Source organism: Oncorhynchus mykiss, chromosome 14 (genome assembly GCF_057628025.1).
Source record: "Oncorhynchus mykiss isolate SJ-2025 chromosome 14, ASM5762802v1, whole genome shotgun sequence".
NCBI lineage: Eukaryota > Metazoa > Chordata > Actinopteri > Salmoniformes > Salmonidae > Oncorhynchus > Oncorhynchus mykiss.
Genome location: NC_143035.1, coordinates 12,575,120 through 12,594,855, shown reverse-complemented (window position 1 = coordinate 12,594,855; position 19,736 = coordinate 12,575,120). Strand labels below are relative to the sequence as shown.

Genomic DNA, 19,736 nt, shown 5'->3' with positions numbered 1-19,736 from the left:
CTCCTGTGGCATATTATGATTTGCCTTGGCAGTTGGCTGCTGAAGCCAATCTCATTCTCCCAATGTGTGGTACGTTCCTTTACTGGAGCCTACGCAGGACATCTTTAACGTCTCCTCTTTCGATCAAAGACGATAAAGGAAGAAGTGCTAAATGGGAAGAAAGGGTATAGTGCTGTTGTTGATCACTAGGGGGAGCTGTTGTTCTCTGGCAGCCTGAACAGGTTCCCCTCATCACCTGTGTTCATCAGTCCATTCCCACTGAACACTTGGCTCTGGGTGGAATCAGCCCACATGCACAGATCTAGGATCAGCTTACCCTGTCTCATTCCTAAACTTAAACCATTGGAGGGAGACACTGACCAACTCATTGGCTGTTTCCCAGTAAAAAATGTATAAAACCATCCTTCTCTTGTTTCCTTTCCTATTTAAACACAGACCTCTGAGGTCCAGGTTAGGAATAGTTTTTATAGGACACATTTGTGAGGCATTTATATGAGGAACAGACTCTGCAAGCAATCTATCAAGTCCCCTCTGATCAGTGCTAGGAAAAGGCTGTTGTGTAAGAGTATAGGGATGAATCCATTTTGTTCCATTAGAAGTAAAAGTACATCCAGAATAGTAGCCTATCTATGCTTCACAATACGTGATGTGTCACCAATGTACTACTTACCACAATGGGCAGTCTAAAGCTGGATGTCAGACATAGCATTTTTACATTCTGATGAGTACAATTACAACAACATGAGGAGGGGATTCACTTCATCCAGACTAGGGTACATACTGCACTCTATAGCATCTATATGGCCTTATTCATATTTTCATTAGATTGAATAATTCCTACAGTAATCATCTGAGAATGCACACTTAAAAATAAAAAATAAAGATTATTTAACCTTTATTTAACTAGTCAACCTTACCAAAAGCTATTCAAGGTTGAAGGTCGGAATCCAATGAAATTACAATCAATTGTACCTTTGTGTGAATCATTCTGTGCAGAGCCGATTCTGTCTCTTTCCTGTGAATGTGCATTATGTTACTGTCTGACGTCATGGACAGCTCCCGGTGATGTGGGATCTTCGTTTCATAAAAAAAAAAAAAATCTAGCCTAGTTATATTCACATCATCAACAACAAAAACAACATCACACGAGTTGTATAACCTATGACTTTTTATATAGAGAGTGTCAATGGGGAGCGTGAATTAGAGTAGGACACTATTTATAGGTCCGGTTTGTTTCGTTCTGGGCGAACCGGTGGATTTGGTTTTATGTTTCTCTCCTGGCCGCTAGGGGGCGCGTAAGGTCTGTGGTTTACGCCTTGCTTAGACAGAGGCTCAGAAAGATTCCACACAAATCTCCAGATTCAGCGTGAGAGCAGTTACAGAGAGAAGTTGCTGGATGAGGAATACTCACATTGTGGTGGTTAAAACTATTATATGAGCATATAAATGATTGACGCATATCCGGCATGTTTCCTATATATCACATGTCAATACATTATCCTCACACACAAACAGTCTGCACACGTCGCCTAGCAGGAATCATACACAGCTATAAACTATCAATCAATGATAATAATCAAATTAATTATTGCGTTCTGTTTTCTTAATAGGCTAGTAAAAGGCATGAGCATTGCCCACACCCCAAAATAAGTTAGGCCTAGAGGTGCTGACTAACGGAGAGTAAACTGAAAGCTATTCAACTAGAGTCGCTACACTATGGAAAGTATAGGCTCCTTGAAATGTGCTGGGAAGTTTGCCTAATACATTTCTGGGAATGTATACATAGTGTGCCACTCTTTATTGTTTTCCTAATAGCCAATGCTATTGTGCATTGTGCTTTTGTTGAAAACAATTTAAGACCCTTTCAGTGTGCTGCGCGTAAACAACTATAAAGCCCCAACTTCCTCCCCTCTTCCAAATGTCTCTTCCTCGTCAGGCATGTATTCAGCTCGAACCAGCAACTGGGCTAGAAGCGTCACATCCCAGTGAGCGATATCCAGCATAGACAAACGTCTCAACCGTCCAATCAGGAGTGAGCTCAGCGGGTGTCCGAGGATCCCGTTGGCTGGTAGGGGAGGTGCGCTGCGGAAAAAGCGAATAGTTGAGTGAAGAGCATTCAATAGTGGGAGAGGAGACCGCTGCAGTGTGTGCGCTAAACGGAGCAGATATCACTGGAGAGAAGAGAGAGAAAAAATCAGATAACAGTGGCTGTTTGAGAATTGGTATAGTTGGACAAAGCTTGTAAAAAAAGTATCGATTACGTGGATTTTTTACATTTTTTTTATTGATTTTGGGCCTATGCTTTTAGAGTCATCTCCTCACTATTATTATTAAGGAACACTCCGCATCATTGGAATGTGCACTGCTGCCGTAACGAGGCGCATCTGAAGCAGCCGAGAGCTTGTTGATCTCGGCAGTGAAGACAGGATTTGGGGGTAATCAAGCCTGCATTGAATATCACAAACAAGAAGGTCCATGTTTGACGGGACTGCTAAAAGGAAAATAAATCTCCAAAAGCCTTCTACATTTTTGGGGACTTTCCTTGGACTAAGGGTAATGGGAATTGACGCTTTAAATAAAAAAGGATAAGATTTATTTTCTCCAAGTGCACTTGTTCTTTGGCGATGATTGTGCTATTCCTTTTGATGTGTATCGCGGATGGAGTGGTCTCGCAGATACGCTACTCTGTGCCGGAGGAGGCTGGACACGGCACGTTCGTAGGGAATATCGCCGAGGACCTGGGACTGGACATGACCAAAATCGCTTCACGCCGCTTCCAGGTTGTGCCCAGCTCGCGGACGCCGTACCTGGAAGTGAACATGGAGAACGGGATTCTGTTCATCAACGAGAAAATTGACCGGGAGCAGATCTGCAAGCAGAGTGCCAGCTGTCTTTTACACCTTGAAGTGTTTTTGGAGAACCCTCTCGAGCTGTTCCGCGTGGAGATAGAGGTCGTGGATATCAATGACAATCCGCCCAGCTTCCCCGAAACCGACATCACCGTAGAGATCTCGGAGAGCGCAGTCCCCGGTACCCGGTTTCCCCTAGAGAGCGCATTCGATCCGGACGTGGGTTCCAATGCGCTGCGCACATACGACATCACCACCAATAACTACTTCTACTTGGATGTGCAGACGCAGACCGACGGGAACAAATTCGCAGAACTGGTGCTAGAGAAGTCACTGGACAGGGAGCAGCAGGCGTCCCACAGGTATGTGCTGACTGCAGTGGACGGGGGCCAGCCGCCACGGACAGGCACTGCTCTGCTGGTGGTCAAAGTGCTGGATTCTAACGACAACGTGCCCGTGTTTGACCAGCCAGTGTACTCAGTGAGTCTTCAGGAGAACACACCGGCGGGGACCCTCGTTATCCAGCTGAACGCCACGGACTTAGACGAGGGGCAGAATGGGGAGATAGTGTATTCATTCAGTAACCACATCTCCAGCCGCGTCAAGGACCTGTTCGCCATAGACGCGCGCACTGGACGCATCGAGGTGCGCAGTGAGGTGGATTTTGAGGAGAGCAGTTTATATCAAATATTCGTTCAGGCGAAAGATCTCGGACCCAATGCCGTGGCCGCGCACTGTAAAGTTCTGGTGAAAATAATGGACGTAAATGATAATGCTCCTGATATCACATTCAGCACAGTGACCGAGTCGGTGAGTGAAAGGGCAGCCCCGGGCACCGTTATAGCCCTGCTGAGCGTGACTGACAAAGATGCTGAGGAAAACGGAAAGATTCACGTTGAAATCCTCGGTGACGTCCCGTTCAAACTCAAACCCTCCTTTAGGAACTATTTCACCATTGTAACGGATGGACCCCTAAATAGAGAGAATGCTGACTCTTATTCAGTGACTGTAGTTGCCAGGGATACAGGGACCCCTTCCCTTGCCACCAGTAAATCAATCAAAGTGCAAGTGTCGGATGAAAATGACAATGCGCCAACGTTTACGCAGCCCATATATGATGTGTATGTGACTGAAAACAATGTGCCAGGTGCTTATATCCACGCTGTGACCGCTCTGGACCCAGACGTTGGACAGAACGCTCTCATTAGTTACTCCATAATGGAGTGCGATATTCAGGGTATGTCTGTGAAAACATATGTGTCAATCAACGAAGAGACGGGCTACCTTTACGCACTCAGATCATTCGATTACGAGCAGTTAAAAGACTTCACTTTCATGGTTCAGGCGAAAGATGCAGGTAGCCCTGAGCTCTTCTCGAACGCCACGGTCAAGGTAATCATTGTGGACCAGAATGACAACCCTCCCTCCGTTATTGCTCCCCTTGGTAAAAATGGCACTGCTAGAGAGCCTCTGCCCCGCTCCGCCGAGCCTGGCTACCTGGTAACCCGTATCATCGCCATGGATGCAGACGACGGAGAGAACGCACGGCTCTCCTACAGCATCCAGCGGGGGAACGAGAACGGCATGTTCCGCATGGACTGGAGGACAGGAGAATTGCGCACTGCCCGGCGCGTCTCCACCAAGCGGGACCCAAACCAGATGTATGACCTGTTGATAGAGGTGAGGGACCACGGCCAGCCACCCCTCTCCTCCACCGCCAGTGTGTTCGTGGTGCTGGTGGACAGTGTGGTGGAGGACCATCGGGAGAGGGGCACCGCCAAGTCCAAGGAGACATCGCTGGACCTCACCCTCATCCTCATCATCGCCCTGGGCTCAGTCTCCTTCATCTTCCTCCTGGCTATGATCGTGCTGGCCGTGCGCTGCCAGAAGGACAAAAAGCTCAACATCTACACGTGCCTCACAAGTGATTGCTGCCTCGGGTGCGCCACATGCTGCAGCAGGCATGCGCGAGCCCGCAAGAAAAAGCTCAGCAAGTCCGATATAATGCTGGTGCAGAGCGCCAACGTCACCGGGGCCGGTACAGCTCAGGTGCCAGTGGAAGAGTCCGGGAGCTTCGGCTCTCACCACCAAAACCAGAACTATTGCTACCAGGTATGTCTGACTCCGGAATCGGCCAAAACCGACCTCATGTTCCTAAAGCCGTGTAGCCCATCTAGGAGCACAGACACGGAACACAACCCGTGTGGGGCCATAGTGACAGGGTACACTGACCAGCAGCCTGACATCATATCAAACGGCAGCATTTTATCAAGCGAGGTAAGAGCCCCCATACCTTTAAACTCCAATACCCCCAGCATGTACTTGCTATCCGTATATTCGATATAGAGTGTGATAACTGCAACATGTGCTTGTCTGAAAAAAAAAGACTCACTACTGCTATTAGTATCTGGATAAAACATGAAATATAATCTGCATTCCTCATTATTAGGACATTTCGTTTCAGTGTCCCTGACATTGATGTTAACTTTCTATGTGTTGCATCACCCATTGTTTTAGTAGAGTCCCTCACAAATACATGTATTATTTCCCCGAACACATAAGTCTGTATATCTTGCTATTTATTTACGTAACGACAATTCAACCCAAAATGATGAATACTAGTTGCTGACATGTTGCCGTTGGCAGTCCCGAGGGAGATTATCATTGGAATAGTAATGATTGCATGTATATGTTCTGCTCAAAAGTGGTTTTGTCGTGCTTTTAAAATAAAATGGATTTGGAGTAATATAATAATACATCAGGATAATGCATGGGTGCCTTGAAGGCTGGAGTTGTGTGTGTGTGTGTGTGTGTCTTCATGCATGTGTGTGTGTGTGTGTGCATGTGTGTGCGTGTGTCTGCATGTGTGTGTGTGTGTGTGTGTGTGTGTGTGTCTTCATGCATGTGTGTGTGTGTGTGTGCATGTGTGTGCGTGTGTCTGCATGTGTGTGTGTGTGTGTGTGTGTGTGTGTGCGCGCGCGTGTTTGCGCGCGTGTGTGTGTGTTGTCATGCGCAATGACCGTGTCCCTTGTGAGAATACACACATTTCGCACACCAGTCACGATCGTGCTGAGTCGCACAAGAACAAAGATCCGTCTATAGTTCAGCAAGCCTGAATAGGTGCACCACTTAATTTTTCTCTTTGGTAGTATATATATATGCTTTCGGCTAGTAGGCTTAAACGACTCTTCTCAAAATATAGATATGAGACGTTTCGTTGTCGAACATCAGCAATCACGTCAAATCTAACGTCAATATCAAAACTATCAATGTCATGTACCAGATTTCTTGTTATTATTTTGTATTTTAAATCTCAGGAACATAGTTTGATAATAAAATGCCACCGCGCCCCAAACTCAAAATGTCTCGTGCTTCTCTTTCAGACCAAACACCAGCGAGCCGAGCTCAGTTACCTGGTGGACAGACCTCGGCGTGTGAACAGGTAACGAGCATGCGCACCCGGTGCCCTGCCAGCAGACGTGATTGAGAGTGTTTTTTAAAGTAGCCATTCAATGCCATAGGGGAGAGACTACAAACCACAACCATGCCAACATGGCTCAATACCTAATACTGGTTAATTAATTCACTCTCTCTGCTGCTGCCCACCTGTGTATGCACTCTCAGTCTATGTTGATGATAATGAAGTGCAGGATAATGAATGAATGATGATTATGATGAAGACGGTGAAAATAAAAGTTATTCATGTTTTATTCTAACATAATTATTGTTTTAATGTACGTTTGAAAATAAAAATAGGCCTTCCACTATCTTCAATACATTAAAGAATGTTCTCTATCCTTCTCTTATCTGCCAGTTCGGCTTTCCAAGAAGCGGATCTCGTAAGCTCTAAAGACAGTGGTCATGGTGACAGCGAGCAAGGCGACAGTGACCATGACGCCACCAATCGAGGTCACTCTGCCGGTAAGTCGAGTTTGTTCGTTCTTGGCTGGTTGCACGGCATTTGCTCTCTTATTTTCTCATTTAAAGCCCCACAGAGGGCGATGACAGTGTTGTAAGGCGTGATATCTGTCCACGGTGCTGATCGATCGATCATGGTGTGTTTCGAGGCCTATAGTCATGTATAGCCTTAAGAATGTTATCCGCGCCCATGGCTGCTGCGTGTCTATAGTATCACTGCGCTGTTATCTTCCGATTGTGGTGCTGAACGGAAAGCGACTCACTGCACACTGCGCTCTGCCAAATCTCGACTACTTTCAGAGTTCACGACTGGCTAGTCGTGTCATAGCCTACTCATTCTCACCATCTCAAATATTGGAAATGTGCTTAGGATTTATGAAATGTAGGCTTGAGTGTTTTTCTACCAGCATGTGATATACAAACGTCTCTTGCTTAGGCTACTGTAAGAACGGGCTGTTTTTTGGTAGGCCTATATTCTAGTCGTCGTGTGTTTGTAAACTCGCTCTTTCCTGGCTGTAGCTCAATCTCTTTATTGTTTTGAACATGGGAAATGTTCTGAGGGACAATGACGCGCTGCTGAACTTAATCCTGTTGTTAGTAAATATGCAGGGTCCTTAATGAGGGAGGGCCCGCTGCTAAATCCATGCTAGAGACCACTTGATGGGTACGTGACAGAATTTATAACGAGGACCGGTTGGCTTGTCATTGGTCGGTGCGGTGTGGGAACGGGACCAAAATGGTTGCACGGCGCAAACAAACAAACGATTCATTCATTGACTGTGCTCTGCCTTCCCGCCCCGAGCCCCCACCGCCCCGAGCCCCCACCATCCCGATCGCATTCCTCCGTCCACGTCGTCGTTTTATCTGTTCCACCTAAAGGTTCACATACGTTTTTTTTATTTTTAAATTGGGCTTCTGAGCTTTGAATGTAGTTATCTCTGCATTCATCCTTGCGATTGCTTTGGTCCAGCCCCGTCTGTGTGTGTCTATGCCCATGTTTTTTGGAAAGCAACAAGGTCTGCCCTTGGGGATGAACCCACAGCATGCGAAATGAGCCACGTCTAGAAATAATAATGGCACTATTTTAAGCCTGTGGATATACACTGACGTTTAAAGGGAAGCATCCTATTTTATGTAGCCCACTTTAAATGTATGATGTATGTAGTTAGCTTGGACTAATTTTTACAAGTCACTTGTCAGATGGTACACCTTTAATGTTCAACCAAAAGGCAAGTCATTTAGCAAGGTGGTTTATATCACGCTACATATTCCATTTTAGCCATATGATAAGGTAGTACAAGCTACTTCTATATAGACACTACAGGAGCTATACTTTCTTTTTAGTTGAACCCTTCTTTCCTTCATACAGGGCTTGACCAGACTCCTAATGCTAAGTGGTGACTCTCTGGCATGGTGTTTTAGTGAACTTGCTGTCTTTGCTATTGACTTTGAGTACCGTCGTATACCGTCGTATGGCAATAGGCTACTGTTGCTTTGTTTTTCGAAATTATCGGACAACTTACTGTCTTCAAACAGATTAATTGCTGTGCATTAAGTCTTGGTTTGATTAGGATCGTTTATACGGGGGCTTTAGTGTTCTCTGCTTGCACGAGACTTAGACATAACTGGCTGCTGTGCTATTTGCTAAAGTGATAATTGAGTTTGTGACAAGCAGAGATGCTAGAACCTCCGGATTTTTCTGTGTCAGTTGATCTTTTTATTCAACATTTTCATGAACAATTCCTTAGTTTAATGAGGTGAGGGTGAACTTAATTATAAACCGGGTGGTTCAAGCCCTGAATGCTAATTGGCTGAATGACATGGTATATCAGACCGCATACCATGGGCATGACAAAAAAAATACTTTTTACTGTTCCAATTATGTTGGTAACCAGTTTATAATAGCAATAAGGGTGTTTGTGGTATATGGCCAATTCAAAGGACAGTCCTTAGCCATGGTACATTGGCCAAATACCTCACCCCTCATGCTTTATTGCTTAATTATAGCACTATGATTGTGATTAGAGACTAAAACAATGATGATAATTTAGGTGAATAAATGTTTGTTGATATTAGATGGATTTAAGCAGTGGAATTACTGTGATGGTATCAGAGATGATATAGCCTGTCTTATATAGACTGTTATCATGGTTACTATGGATCAACTGTCCCCCTACTGTTTGGGAGCATTGGAGATAGCACTCCCTCCACCTCCCTATTTCCCCCTCCATCCTCCCATTCTCCATCCCTTCTTAGGCCCATGGTTCACTTTTTATCGCCATAGTAATATATGCTATTTGTATATTCTTGCTTAACCGTCATCCATTTTCAGAACTCTGCATACCAATGACCAAATTAAGGACGCAATAAAGTAGGGGTTCAGGGCATTTACACAGTCTCTCTCGTTCGAACAATTTTAATTTCTCTCTCTCTCTTCCCCCCCAATTCAAAGGGCTTTATTGGCATGGAAAACATATGTTTACATTGCCAATGCAAGTGAAATAGACGTAAACATTACACTCACAAAAGTTCCAAAATAATAAATACATTTCAAATGTCATATTATGTCTATATACAGTGTTGTAACGATGTGCAAATAGTGCAAAAGGGAAAATAAATAAACAGAAATATGGGTTGTATTTACGATGGTGTTTGTTCTTCACTGGTTGCCCTTTTCTTGTGGCAACAGGTCAGAAATATTGCTGCTGTGATGGCACACTGTGGTTTTACACACAGTGGAAATGGGTGTTTATCAAAATTGGGTTCATTTTCGAATTCTTTGTGGATCTGTGTAATCTGAGGGAAATATATCTCTCTCTCTCTCTCCCTCTCTCCCTCTCTCCCATCCCTCTCTCCCATCCCTCTCTCCCTCTCTTTATCTTTGTTTGGATATGGGGGATCTTTTGACAGTGCTTTCAGTAGATATTGAAGTCAGACTGATATACTGTAGACTCATGTTTGTTCCTTAAAATCATGAAACTACTAAGGCCAATAAATATTGTTGGTTTCGGTTCACAACTTTTATTAAACTTTCAGTTTTACAGAGGGCAGGTTAATTCTTTACTGAGGGCAGGTCTATTCTTTACTGAAGGCAGGTCAATTCTTTACTGAAGGCAGGTCAATTCTTTACCGAGGTCAGGTCAATTCTTTCCCAAGGTCAGGTCAATTCTTTACTGAGGGCGGGTCAATTCTTTCCCGAGGTCATGTCAATTCTTTACTGAGGGCAGGTCAATTCTTTACCGAGGGCAGGTCAATTCTTTACTGAGGGCAGGTCAATTCTTTACGGTCAATTCTTTACTGAGGGCAGGTCAATTCTTTACGGTCAATTCTTTACTGAGGGCAGGTCAATTCTTTCCCGAGGTCATGTCAATTCTTTACTGAGGGCAGGTCAATTCTTTACCGAGGGCAGGTCAATTCTTTACCGAGGGCAGGTCAATTCTTTACCGAGGTCAGGTCAATTCTTTACCGAGGGCAGGTCAATTCTTTACTGAGGGCAGGTCAATTCTTTACGGTCAATTCTTTACTGAGGGCAGGTCAATTCTTTACGGTCAATTCTTTACTGAGGGCAGGTCAATTCTTTCCCGAGGTCATGTCAATTCTTTACTGAGGGCAGGTCAATTCTTTACCGAGGGCAGGTCAATTCTTTACCGAGGGCAGGTCAATTCTTTACCGAGGTCAGGTCAATTCTTTACTGAGGGCAGGTCAATTCTTTACGGTCAATTCTTTACTGAGGGCAGATCAATTCTTTACGGTCAATTCTTTACTGAGGTCAGGTCAATTCTTTACTGAGGGCAGGTCAATTCTTTACTGAGGTCAGGTCAATTCTTTACTGAGGGCAGGTCAATTCTTTAACTGAGGGCAGGTCAATTCTTTACGGTCAATTCTTTACTGAGGTCAGGTCAATTCTTTACGGTCAATTCTTTACTGAGGTCACGTCAATTCTTTACTGAGGTCAGGTCAATTCTTTACTGAGGTCAGGTCAATTCTTTACTGAGGGCAGGTCAATTCTTTACCGGGAGCAGGTCAATTCTTTACCGAGGGCAGGTCAATTCTTTACGCTCAATTCTTTACTGAGGTCAGGTCAATTCTTTACCGAGGGCAGGTCAATTCTTTACTCAGGACAGGTCTATTCTTTACTGAGGGCAGGTCAATTCTTTACAGAGAGCAGGTCAATTCTTTACCGAGAGCAGGTCAATTCTTTACTGAGGGCAGGTCAATTCTTTACAGAGGTCAGGTCAATTCTTTACTGAGGTCAGGTCATTTCTTTACTGAGGTCAGGTCAATTCTTTACTGAGGGAAGGTCAATGCTTTACAGAGGGCAGGTCAATTCTTTACAGAGGTCAGGTCAATTCTTTACTGAGGGAAGGTCAATGCTTTACCGAGGGCAGGTCAATTCTTTACGGTCAATTCTTTACTGAGGGCAGGTCAATTCTTTACCGAGAGCAGGTCAATTCTTTACTGAGGTCAAGTCAATTCTTTACAGAGAGCAGGTCAATTCTTTACCGAGGTCAGGTCAATTCTTTACAGAGGACAGGTCTATTCTTTACTGAGGGCAGGTCAATTCTTTACTGAGGGCAGGTCAATTCTTTACTGAGGGCAGGTCAATTCTTTACTGAGGACAGGTCTATTCTTTACTGAGGACAGGTCTATTCTTTACTGAGGGCAGGTCAATTCTTTACAGAGGACAGGTCAATTCTTTACTGAGAACAGGTCTATTCTTTACTGAGGGCAGGTCTATTCTTTACTGAGGACAGGTCTATTCTTTACTGAGGACAGGTCAATTCTTTACAGAGGACAGGTCAATTCTTATATTTTTTTCAATTTTTTACTTCCCTATTTTTTTCTGAAAAGACACCTCAGGGAATATCTCATTTCCTAAAATGTCAAGAAATATCAAGATGTCTTGATCTGGCTTTTTAGCAGAGACGTTTTTTCTCGGAGTGAGTCTGTGTCTTATCACTTCTCCAGATTCTAAATGCCAAATCTGAAACAGATTGATATTCACAAGCCTCCTCCTGTGATTATTGGATATGGAAATATGTTCATTATCCAGGGTCAGAGGTCACTGTCCCATTGCTTTGGTGAATATCTAAAGAAGTGCAGGTACCACTTGTTGAAATGAGGAGTAAATGTATGATCTATGGAGTCTGTATTAGTAGATACATAATTCAATAATACAAACTTTCTTTCATTGTTGTGTATGTGCTGACACTCAATGTGATGGTGTATTTGTGGATGTTCATTAATATTTAATAAGGAACTCACTCGTTAGGAAGCTCAGCATTTTTCCAAGCTGTTAGCGAGCCAAATTAATCCTCTTTGTAACAAAGCAAATTCCCCCTATGCTGACCTGTGGAAACACACACACACACACACACACACACACACACACACACACCGCAGTCTGAAGCCTAATCAGTCTGTGTACCACAGGATTATCTGAGGATACTCTTGGGGAGCAGTTTGGGTTTTACTCAGACATGCACATCAAATGACTTAAAACGTGGACCACGCCAAATTGACTTTTAAAGATTAAGTTAGGCAATACCCTGGTTTTACTTAGGGCAAAAATATTAGTATCTATATGAATTGAATCAGACACTGATTATTTTCGATTTTGTGTTCCACGATGGGCTATTCATGGATTCACTTGCACTATCATGAAGAATGAACTCAGAATGAACTTCCTCTTTGACAGAACATTGAAGGACTCGGGTTGACTTTTTTTTTGGTGTTATTGCATGGACAGATTGAAAGGACATGAGCAGCCAAAGTAATCCAATACTTTTGAGCCTGTGGTTTAAATGATCTAATACCTTGGTCACAGGAAGCTCAGAGAGTGTAGTAGTGTGGTGTTAATGGTTTTAAACACGTCTCTCACTCTGCATGACCAGTCGTACCTGCTGAGATATCACAGAGAGAAACTACCACAGAGGGTCACAGCAATGATTCAATGATTCTAGCTTGTTTCTCTATTTCCCAATGGCAAAAATATTATAAAAACTACACACACATTACATAATGCATGAATACACCAGGCATAATTTATAGTCCAATATTTACATGTAATTTGGGGAAGGGGGATTAGGGGGCAAGTGTTTAAATTGTGCAGTATTTAGCAATTCTAACAGGAGTCTGATAGCAGCAGTTGTGATGTGTGTGTAGCATGAATGTATATATATGTGTGTGCATGTGTGTGTGTGTGTGTGTCTGTGTGTGTGTGTGTGTGTGTGTGTCTGTCTATGTGTGTGTCTGTGTGCGTGTGCGTGAGTGAGTGAGTGAGTGAGTGAGTGAGTGAGGGCATGTGTGTTAATAAGGTGTGGAGAATCAGGGTAGGTGGTCAGTCCAGTTCATGTGTTCCTCAGTCTGATGGCTTGTAGATAGAAACGGTCTCTTAGCCTGTTGGTATCAGACCTCATGCTCCGATTTCATCTGCCCGACAGGGTGTGTGGGGGTCCTTGATGATGCTGCGTGCCCTCCTCAGACACCATTTTGAGTAAATCCTGGATGGGTGGGAGCATGGTCCCAATGATGCACTGGGCCGTCTTCATCACCCACTGGAGGGCATTGCGGTCGTGGACAGGCTAATTCCCGTACCAGGACGTGATGCAATCGGTCAGGACGCTCTCGATGGTGCAGTGGAAGTATTTGGAGAGGACACGGGTTGGCATCCCAAATGTATTCTGCCGCCTTAGGAAGTAGAGATGCTGTCGGCACCTCTTCACAAGAGTGGTGATGTTGTTGGTCCAAGTCCACAGTGAGGAAATGATAACTACTGACTCTCTCTACTACCATTGATGTGGAGCGGGGCATGTTCCCTCCTCTGTAACAATCAACTCTTTTGTTTTACTGACTTTCACTTACCTCTTCCCTATAGGCTGACTTGCTGTTGTTGGTTTTCAGGCCTACAACTCTGGTGTCGTGAGCAAACTTGATTATTGACTTGGTGTCGTGCAAATGTATTTTAGCAGTTTTGGTTGGTTTCACAAAGGTCTGTTTTTATTTGAATCTCTCCTTAGTGTATCGGTAGAAAGATGAGGTAGAACGAGGAAGACGATAACCTCGTGACCTTTCCCTGTGCATGCTGGGCTTTCTAGTAGTTTTTGCTGTTCTGCGAGGCTGAGAGTTTATCTCTCCACGTATGCTGCTGTTTCTTTTGATCTTGTTCAGTGAAAGAGAGAACCCTGCAATGAGGAATTAGAGATCTGAGTCTACACGCGCACGCGCACGTACACACACAGCAGCAGCTTTGTGTGTATTTGTGTTCGTGAGTGAGTGTATGTGTGAGAGTGCGCACGTTTCCCCTGCTTCCTTTTTTGTCTTGTTTCAAGATTAATTGATTATTACCTTTATGACCACTAACTGTCTTTCCTCCCTCTCCATCTCTCCTCCCTCGTTCCCCTCCCCAGGCACGGATCTCTTCTCTAACTGTCTTTTTTCTCTCTCCATCTCTCCTCCCTCGATCCCCTCCCCAGGCACGGATCTCTTCTCTAACTGTCTTTTCTCTCTCTCCATCTCTCCTCCCTCGTTCCCATCCCCAGGCACGGATCTCTTCTCTAACTGTCTTTTCTCTCTCTCCATCTCTCCTCCCTCGATCCCCTCCCCAGGCACAGATCTCTTCTCTAACTGTCTTTTCTCTCTCTCCATCTCTCCTCCCTCGTTCCCCTCCCCAGGCACTGATCTCTTTTCTAACTGTCTTTTCTCTCTCTCCATCTCTCCTCCCTCGTTCCCCTCCCCAGGCACTGATCTCTTCTCTAACTGTCTTTTCTCTCTCTCCATCTCTCCTCCCTCGTTCCCCTCCCCAGGCACTGATCTCTTCTCTAACTGCACGGAGGAGTGCAAGGCACTGGGACACTCCGACCGCTGTTGGATGCCCTCCTTTGTGCCCTCCGATGGGCGCCAGGCAGCAGACTACCGCAGCAACCTGCATGTGCCAGGCATGGACTCCGTGCCCGACACTGAGGTATTTGAAAGCCAAGAGCAAACGGGCGATAAGTCATTCTCCACCTTTGGCAAAGAGACCCCCCTCAGCCACCACCACCAAAACCACCTCCACCTCAGCCACCACCATGCCACCCACGCCAACCAAGCCAAGTTAGAGAGGAAAGCGTTTGAGGCACTTCTGTCTAGCACGCGAGCGCCTTACAAACCTGCCTATTTGAGTGAGTATCCGCTTTGCACGGCAGCTCTGTAGCTAACCCACTCTATTCTCTCAACCAACCAACCCTGATCTGATGATTGACTTGAACAATACAAAAAAAATCAAATTATATTTCTTCCCCCATTGGCTGGAAGTGCCATGAAATTCTTTCACGTGCGCTGACCCATCTAATTTACCCTCTTCAGTCGTTAACAGACAGTCGTTAACTAACTCTCTCTCTTCCTTTCACACATATTCATTATCGCTCTCTCTATCTGTGATGATCTAATCCTCCGTCACAGTCTTCCATATCACTCCCTCCTTCCACCAACAGCAGCAGCCCCGTCTATGTGCCTTTTGAATTTAATGTGCCATGATCAATTGGAGTAGAGGTTGGAATCCATAGGAGAGTTTTGACATCGGCGAGACGTTGAAATGATGGATGATTTGTCCCATTATAGGGAGATGGGTGTGTTAATATACACGATGCTTCCTTCACCCCGAAAGGGAATGAAAAAAGGAGTGTTTTTAATCTGCTGAAAAGAATAGAGGCTAAGAGATTACCCTCTCGCTCCTTTTCTTCTGACGGTATTACTCTAGCTCCTAGGATCAAAACCGTTTAAGATAATCAGGGAAAGCAGAGGAAGGAGGAGGCAAATTTCCATGGGGAATTTCTGTTTCCAAACTCCCTTTTCAAAGGGCACAAAGAGAGACATCCTCATCACTGCAATTTGGTGATAATGCTTAATTATAATTTTGTCAGCACTGCCTTAAGAGTTGCACGTTCTTTCACCGCTCATCAGAACTTCCTAGAAGAATTCTCAAACTGCTGGAGTCTCCCCTACCACTGTAATTCCCAGCCGCAGCATGGGGCACTACCTCTGATGAATACAGATGAGGTAGAGACTCCATAAAGATAAAGATGTCGACTTCCTCTCTCAGAGGCTATTCTCATTGACAAACATTTAAGGAGAGGCAGCGTGATGAGATTTACAAGTTACATAATATGTACATAAACGTTTCAATTGACATGCCATCCTTGCCTTACCTTTTGTTCTGGCTGGCAATGTGACATTGTTGCTCTGCAGCTCCACATCTACTGTAATGATCAGTTTCATAGTAGCTACTGACTAGCCAGGAAACTTGCAAGCTATTCAACAATGCAAGCATCTTTTCCTCTATAACATACTATCTACACTCTTGAATAATGCAATCGAACCGTATCACTTAATTGAATAATGCAACCATTTGCTCGTTGGTACACACAAGAGCTAAATGTAGCTTGCAAGACAATAACACAGCTAGCTAGCTATGCTCGCTAGTAACATTAGCTAACATATCAAACATGAATGTTTACCTCTCTCATATATATATACACACACACACACACACACACACACACACAAGTACAGTTTCAGCATATTACAAGTTACATCAGAACAAACCAGGCTTCATTTGATCAATATCGTGGAAGTCATTATACGAGGTAAACCCAAAATTGCAACTGAAAATGTTGATAATTCCCCTGGTGAGTTGATCAGTTTCTTGCTGCATTCTTCTTGCCTGGATGATGGCTCAGAGCAACCTAGGGGAAAACTCCCTTTCTTAAAGATACAGCAACATTTTCAGAATGTATTTATTTTAATTTTATTTAAACTTTATTTAACTAGGCAAGTCAGTTAAGAACAAATAATTATTTACAATGACGGCCTACCCCAGCCAAACCCTAACCCGGATGACGCTGGGCCAATTGTGCACCGCCCTATGGGACTCCCAATCACGGCCAGTTGTGATACAGCCTCAAATCGAACCAGGGTCTGTAGTGATGCCTCGAGCACTGAGATGCAGTGCCTTAGACCGCTGCACCACTTGGGAGCCTCAAGTTCCAGACTCCATTTCCTTAGAATGTAATAGGCTACTGCCATTTCAGGAAAAATTATCTATAAAACAAGTCTCAAATATAAGGACAATGTTTATACATTTCAACTGTTTCAAAAACCTTGCTCTGCTATTAAGATTTTGACCATATGAATGTTGGGGGGATGGGGCGGTATCCTCATGATACTAAGAGTCTGTGTCTTATTTCGGAGGGGAGTCTGGAAGGGTGGGTGGGGATAAGATGGTGTGTCCCCATGATACTAAGAGGCTGTGTCTTATTTTGGATTGGAGTCTGGAAGCGGGAGTGGGGGGGGGGGGGGGGGGGGGTGTAATCCTCATGATACTAAGAGACTGTGCCTTTCCCCTAATCTGATAAAGTCATCTGGAGACACAGAGCCCCTTGTAGCCAGAGACAGCGGTCGGTCATTACCCTAATCAAACAGTGATGACATAGAGCTGCTGCTAGCTGGGGGATTGTTGAGCTGTCATGGGGAAGGGGGAGAGGGGGGTGTTGGGGGTAAGGGGTGTGGGCGGAGGGGGAGCTCCATTTGTTTCCATGTTGGCCGTGGCCCATTTGAGTTAAGGCCCATTGTTGCTGTCCTAAATAAATTGAGCAAGAAACATTCTCAGAGACACAGACCCATATTCACACGCATTATCAATGAGAGATTTCACAGTGGGGATATAAATGGTTCCAGAAGAGAACGGATGAAGGGCTTCCTAACCTTCCTAACCTTGTTTTCTTGACTGTCTTACAACACTGTGTAAATAAATGAAGGTTCCTCTAGATGCATTGTCTGTTTTTCTTTTCTCTCTCAGACAAACTTGATCCCTAACCAGCATGTGTTCTCTTCTTGCAGCGAGGAAAGGGGTTTGCTAGCTCCTTTCGCGTGGACATACCAGAGACCGTATGACTTTGCACAATCAGTCAAAACAACAAAAACTAAAAAGAGCATCAAGTTCCAGACTCCATCTCCTTAACTGTTCCACGTCTGACTGACATTCCCCCTAAGTAACATGGAACTCTGTGGACAACATTCCCTCCGGAATTCTCTTGGAACACTGCCGGCCTTGGAAACTACTACCTTTTGGACTCTGGAGGGGTTGGAAGTGGTGGGGACAGACAGAGAGACAGGGTCAGGAGACGGACAGACAGACGGCTCTGCACGTGGACCCCACCGCTCTCAGCAGGACTGAGACAGAGTTGAAAACACAACTAATAGAGGGAGGAGAAGGAAGAGGAGGAGGACGAGGATCCCTCCTCTCCAATCTATGTGTGCCTGTTTACAGCACTAATGTACATCTTTAACAAATAAAATAAAACAAAATAAAAAAAGAACAACAAAAAAAAAAGACAAAAATGAGAAACCAATTGGAAAAGGAACGTCAACGTCACTGAGCCCTTTAGATGTTTATACTCACAGCAGAAGCCAGTTGTACAGGAGATCTTTGTGCATTTTAAATGCAATACCACTGTTTTAGACTTGACTGTTTTTCTATTCAGTTTGTGTGGTCAGGTGTCTTCTCCTCAGATCTAAAGTACTTCAACTTTATAAGGAAAGATTGTGGGCTGGATTATGAATTTTCAAGTTCCGTTTCTTCTTTTTTTTCCATGACATAGTGAATCTGAACAGTGATGGGCTTCACCTTTGAATTCTGAGCTGTTTAGTAGTTTATATCATGTGAGAAGTGTTTAATGTACTCTTTTGAAAAGCTTCAAAATGCATATAAATCTATATATAAATCTATCAATATATACTTTTTCTGAAGGTGTGCTATCCATTTGGTGGGTTTCCTATTCTGTGTAGACAGAGGTCCATAAGCTGCTTAAAGTGCTGTAGAAGGGACGATCTAACAGGTTGGGGGTGTTCTTTACCATGAAAACACAACAGCCTTGTCTGCCACGTGATCGTTTTCATCCGGTTTGATTTCATTTGTCTTTTTTTTTGGATATTGAAAGTTGAAACTCATGTCTATAAATAAAATACAAGGCGGTAATAATTTAGATTGAACTCCATGGTAATTCTGTGTTATTGTAACCAAAAAAAAAAGGGTCAATTAAAAAGAACAAAACAAAAAGTGGCCATATAATGAAAGGTGTTGTGCACTTGCAGTGCAAAATCAAATATGTGCACATACACACACTCACATACACATGCACACACATACACACACTCACATACACAGACTCTCACACACACCATTATGCCAACAATAAATCAAAAAATGAGAAATGTACGGTTTGTCTCATGTTGTTTGATTTTCGATAACTTGGGCGGGTTTACATCCAATCACAGCGAAGGGAATGTCTGATATCCTGACCTCTAGTCCCAATGTATATCTATTGTATGTCAGCGCCCTTACATCATTTCAATTCATATTTGACTCTGTAAAGTGTCACCTGTTTTATAGGATATGGTGAGGTTGTTTTCACATTCTCTATTACTCTTGATTTTACATACACCCCTTGTGATTCTTTCCATCTGGTGACAGATACAGGGTAAGGACATGTTCTTTTTTCGGGGGAGGCTTTTTGACAGCGTCTGAATGGAGGAAGGATGCACAGAAAGACTCCAGGCACAGTTGGGTTATGGAATACATGGCGCAGCTCTGGAAGATTACAGGTCTCAATTGGACACCCACGTTCTTCAGCTTTCAATGGAGTTCCCCATTCTGACAACCGCTAAAGAGATCTCATAGAAAATCTATGTTTATGTGTGAGTGGTGAGAAATGCCTATGTAGGCCACACAATGATGGCATATGTTAACTAACACACTGTGGCCACATGCTTCTTTCAGTCGTTTGTCAGTCTGGTGCGTTTCCTCGCTAAAAACTTCCTCGCTAAAAAAAAAAATGACATGTTTTTTTTTTAATCTATTCTTTTCACACAGAACAAGTGTTTCAGATTAAACTTCTGCCTTCAATTATACAGTACATGTGTAATCTTCCT

At 44.0% G+C, this 19,736-nt stretch overlaps 1 protein-coding gene across 4 annotated transcripts; it reads left to right on the top strand.

The window, feature by feature from the left end:
- The first annotated feature begins 1,920 nt into the window (after positions 1-1,920).
- LOC110488809 (protocadherin-10) lies at positions 1,921-19,023 on the top strand. 4 transcript variants are annotated; one of them, XM_036942957.2, is made up of 5 exons: positions 1,921-5,126; positions 6,233-6,291; positions 6,664-6,770; positions 14,573-14,929; positions 17,646-19,023. In XM_036942957.2, the coding sequence occupies exons 1-5, from the start codon at positions 2,625-2,627 to the stop codon at positions 17,663-17,665; spliced, it is 3,045 nt and encodes a 1,014-aa protein (XP_036798852.1). In that variant the 5' UTR covers positions 1,921-2,624; the 3' UTR covers positions 17,666-19,023. The 4 variants fall into 4 exon arrangements, with proteins under 4 accessions (XP_036798852.1, XP_090054179.1, XP_036798854.1 ...); XM_090198053.1 differs by having other exon boundaries at positions 2,074-4,961; positions 14,573-14,730; XM_036942959.2 differs by having other exon boundaries at positions 2,074-4,961.
- Positions 19,024-19,736: the final 713 nt, after the last annotated feature.

Excerpts from the sequence above, each read along its gene's own strand:
- LOC110488809 (XM_036942957.2), top strand. The coding sequence starts at position 2,625 with ATGATTGTGCTATTCCTTTTGATGTGTATCGCGGATGGAGTGGTCTCG. Across the intron at positions 5,127-6,232 it reads GCAGCATTTTATCAAGCGAG|ACCAAACACCAGCGAGCCGA; the intron begins GTAAGAGCCCCC and ends CTTCTCTTTCAG. Across the intron at positions 6,771-14,572 it reads CAATCGAGGTCACTCTGCCG|GCACTGATCTCTTCTCTAAC; the intron begins GTAAGTCGAGTT and ends TCCCCTCCCCAG.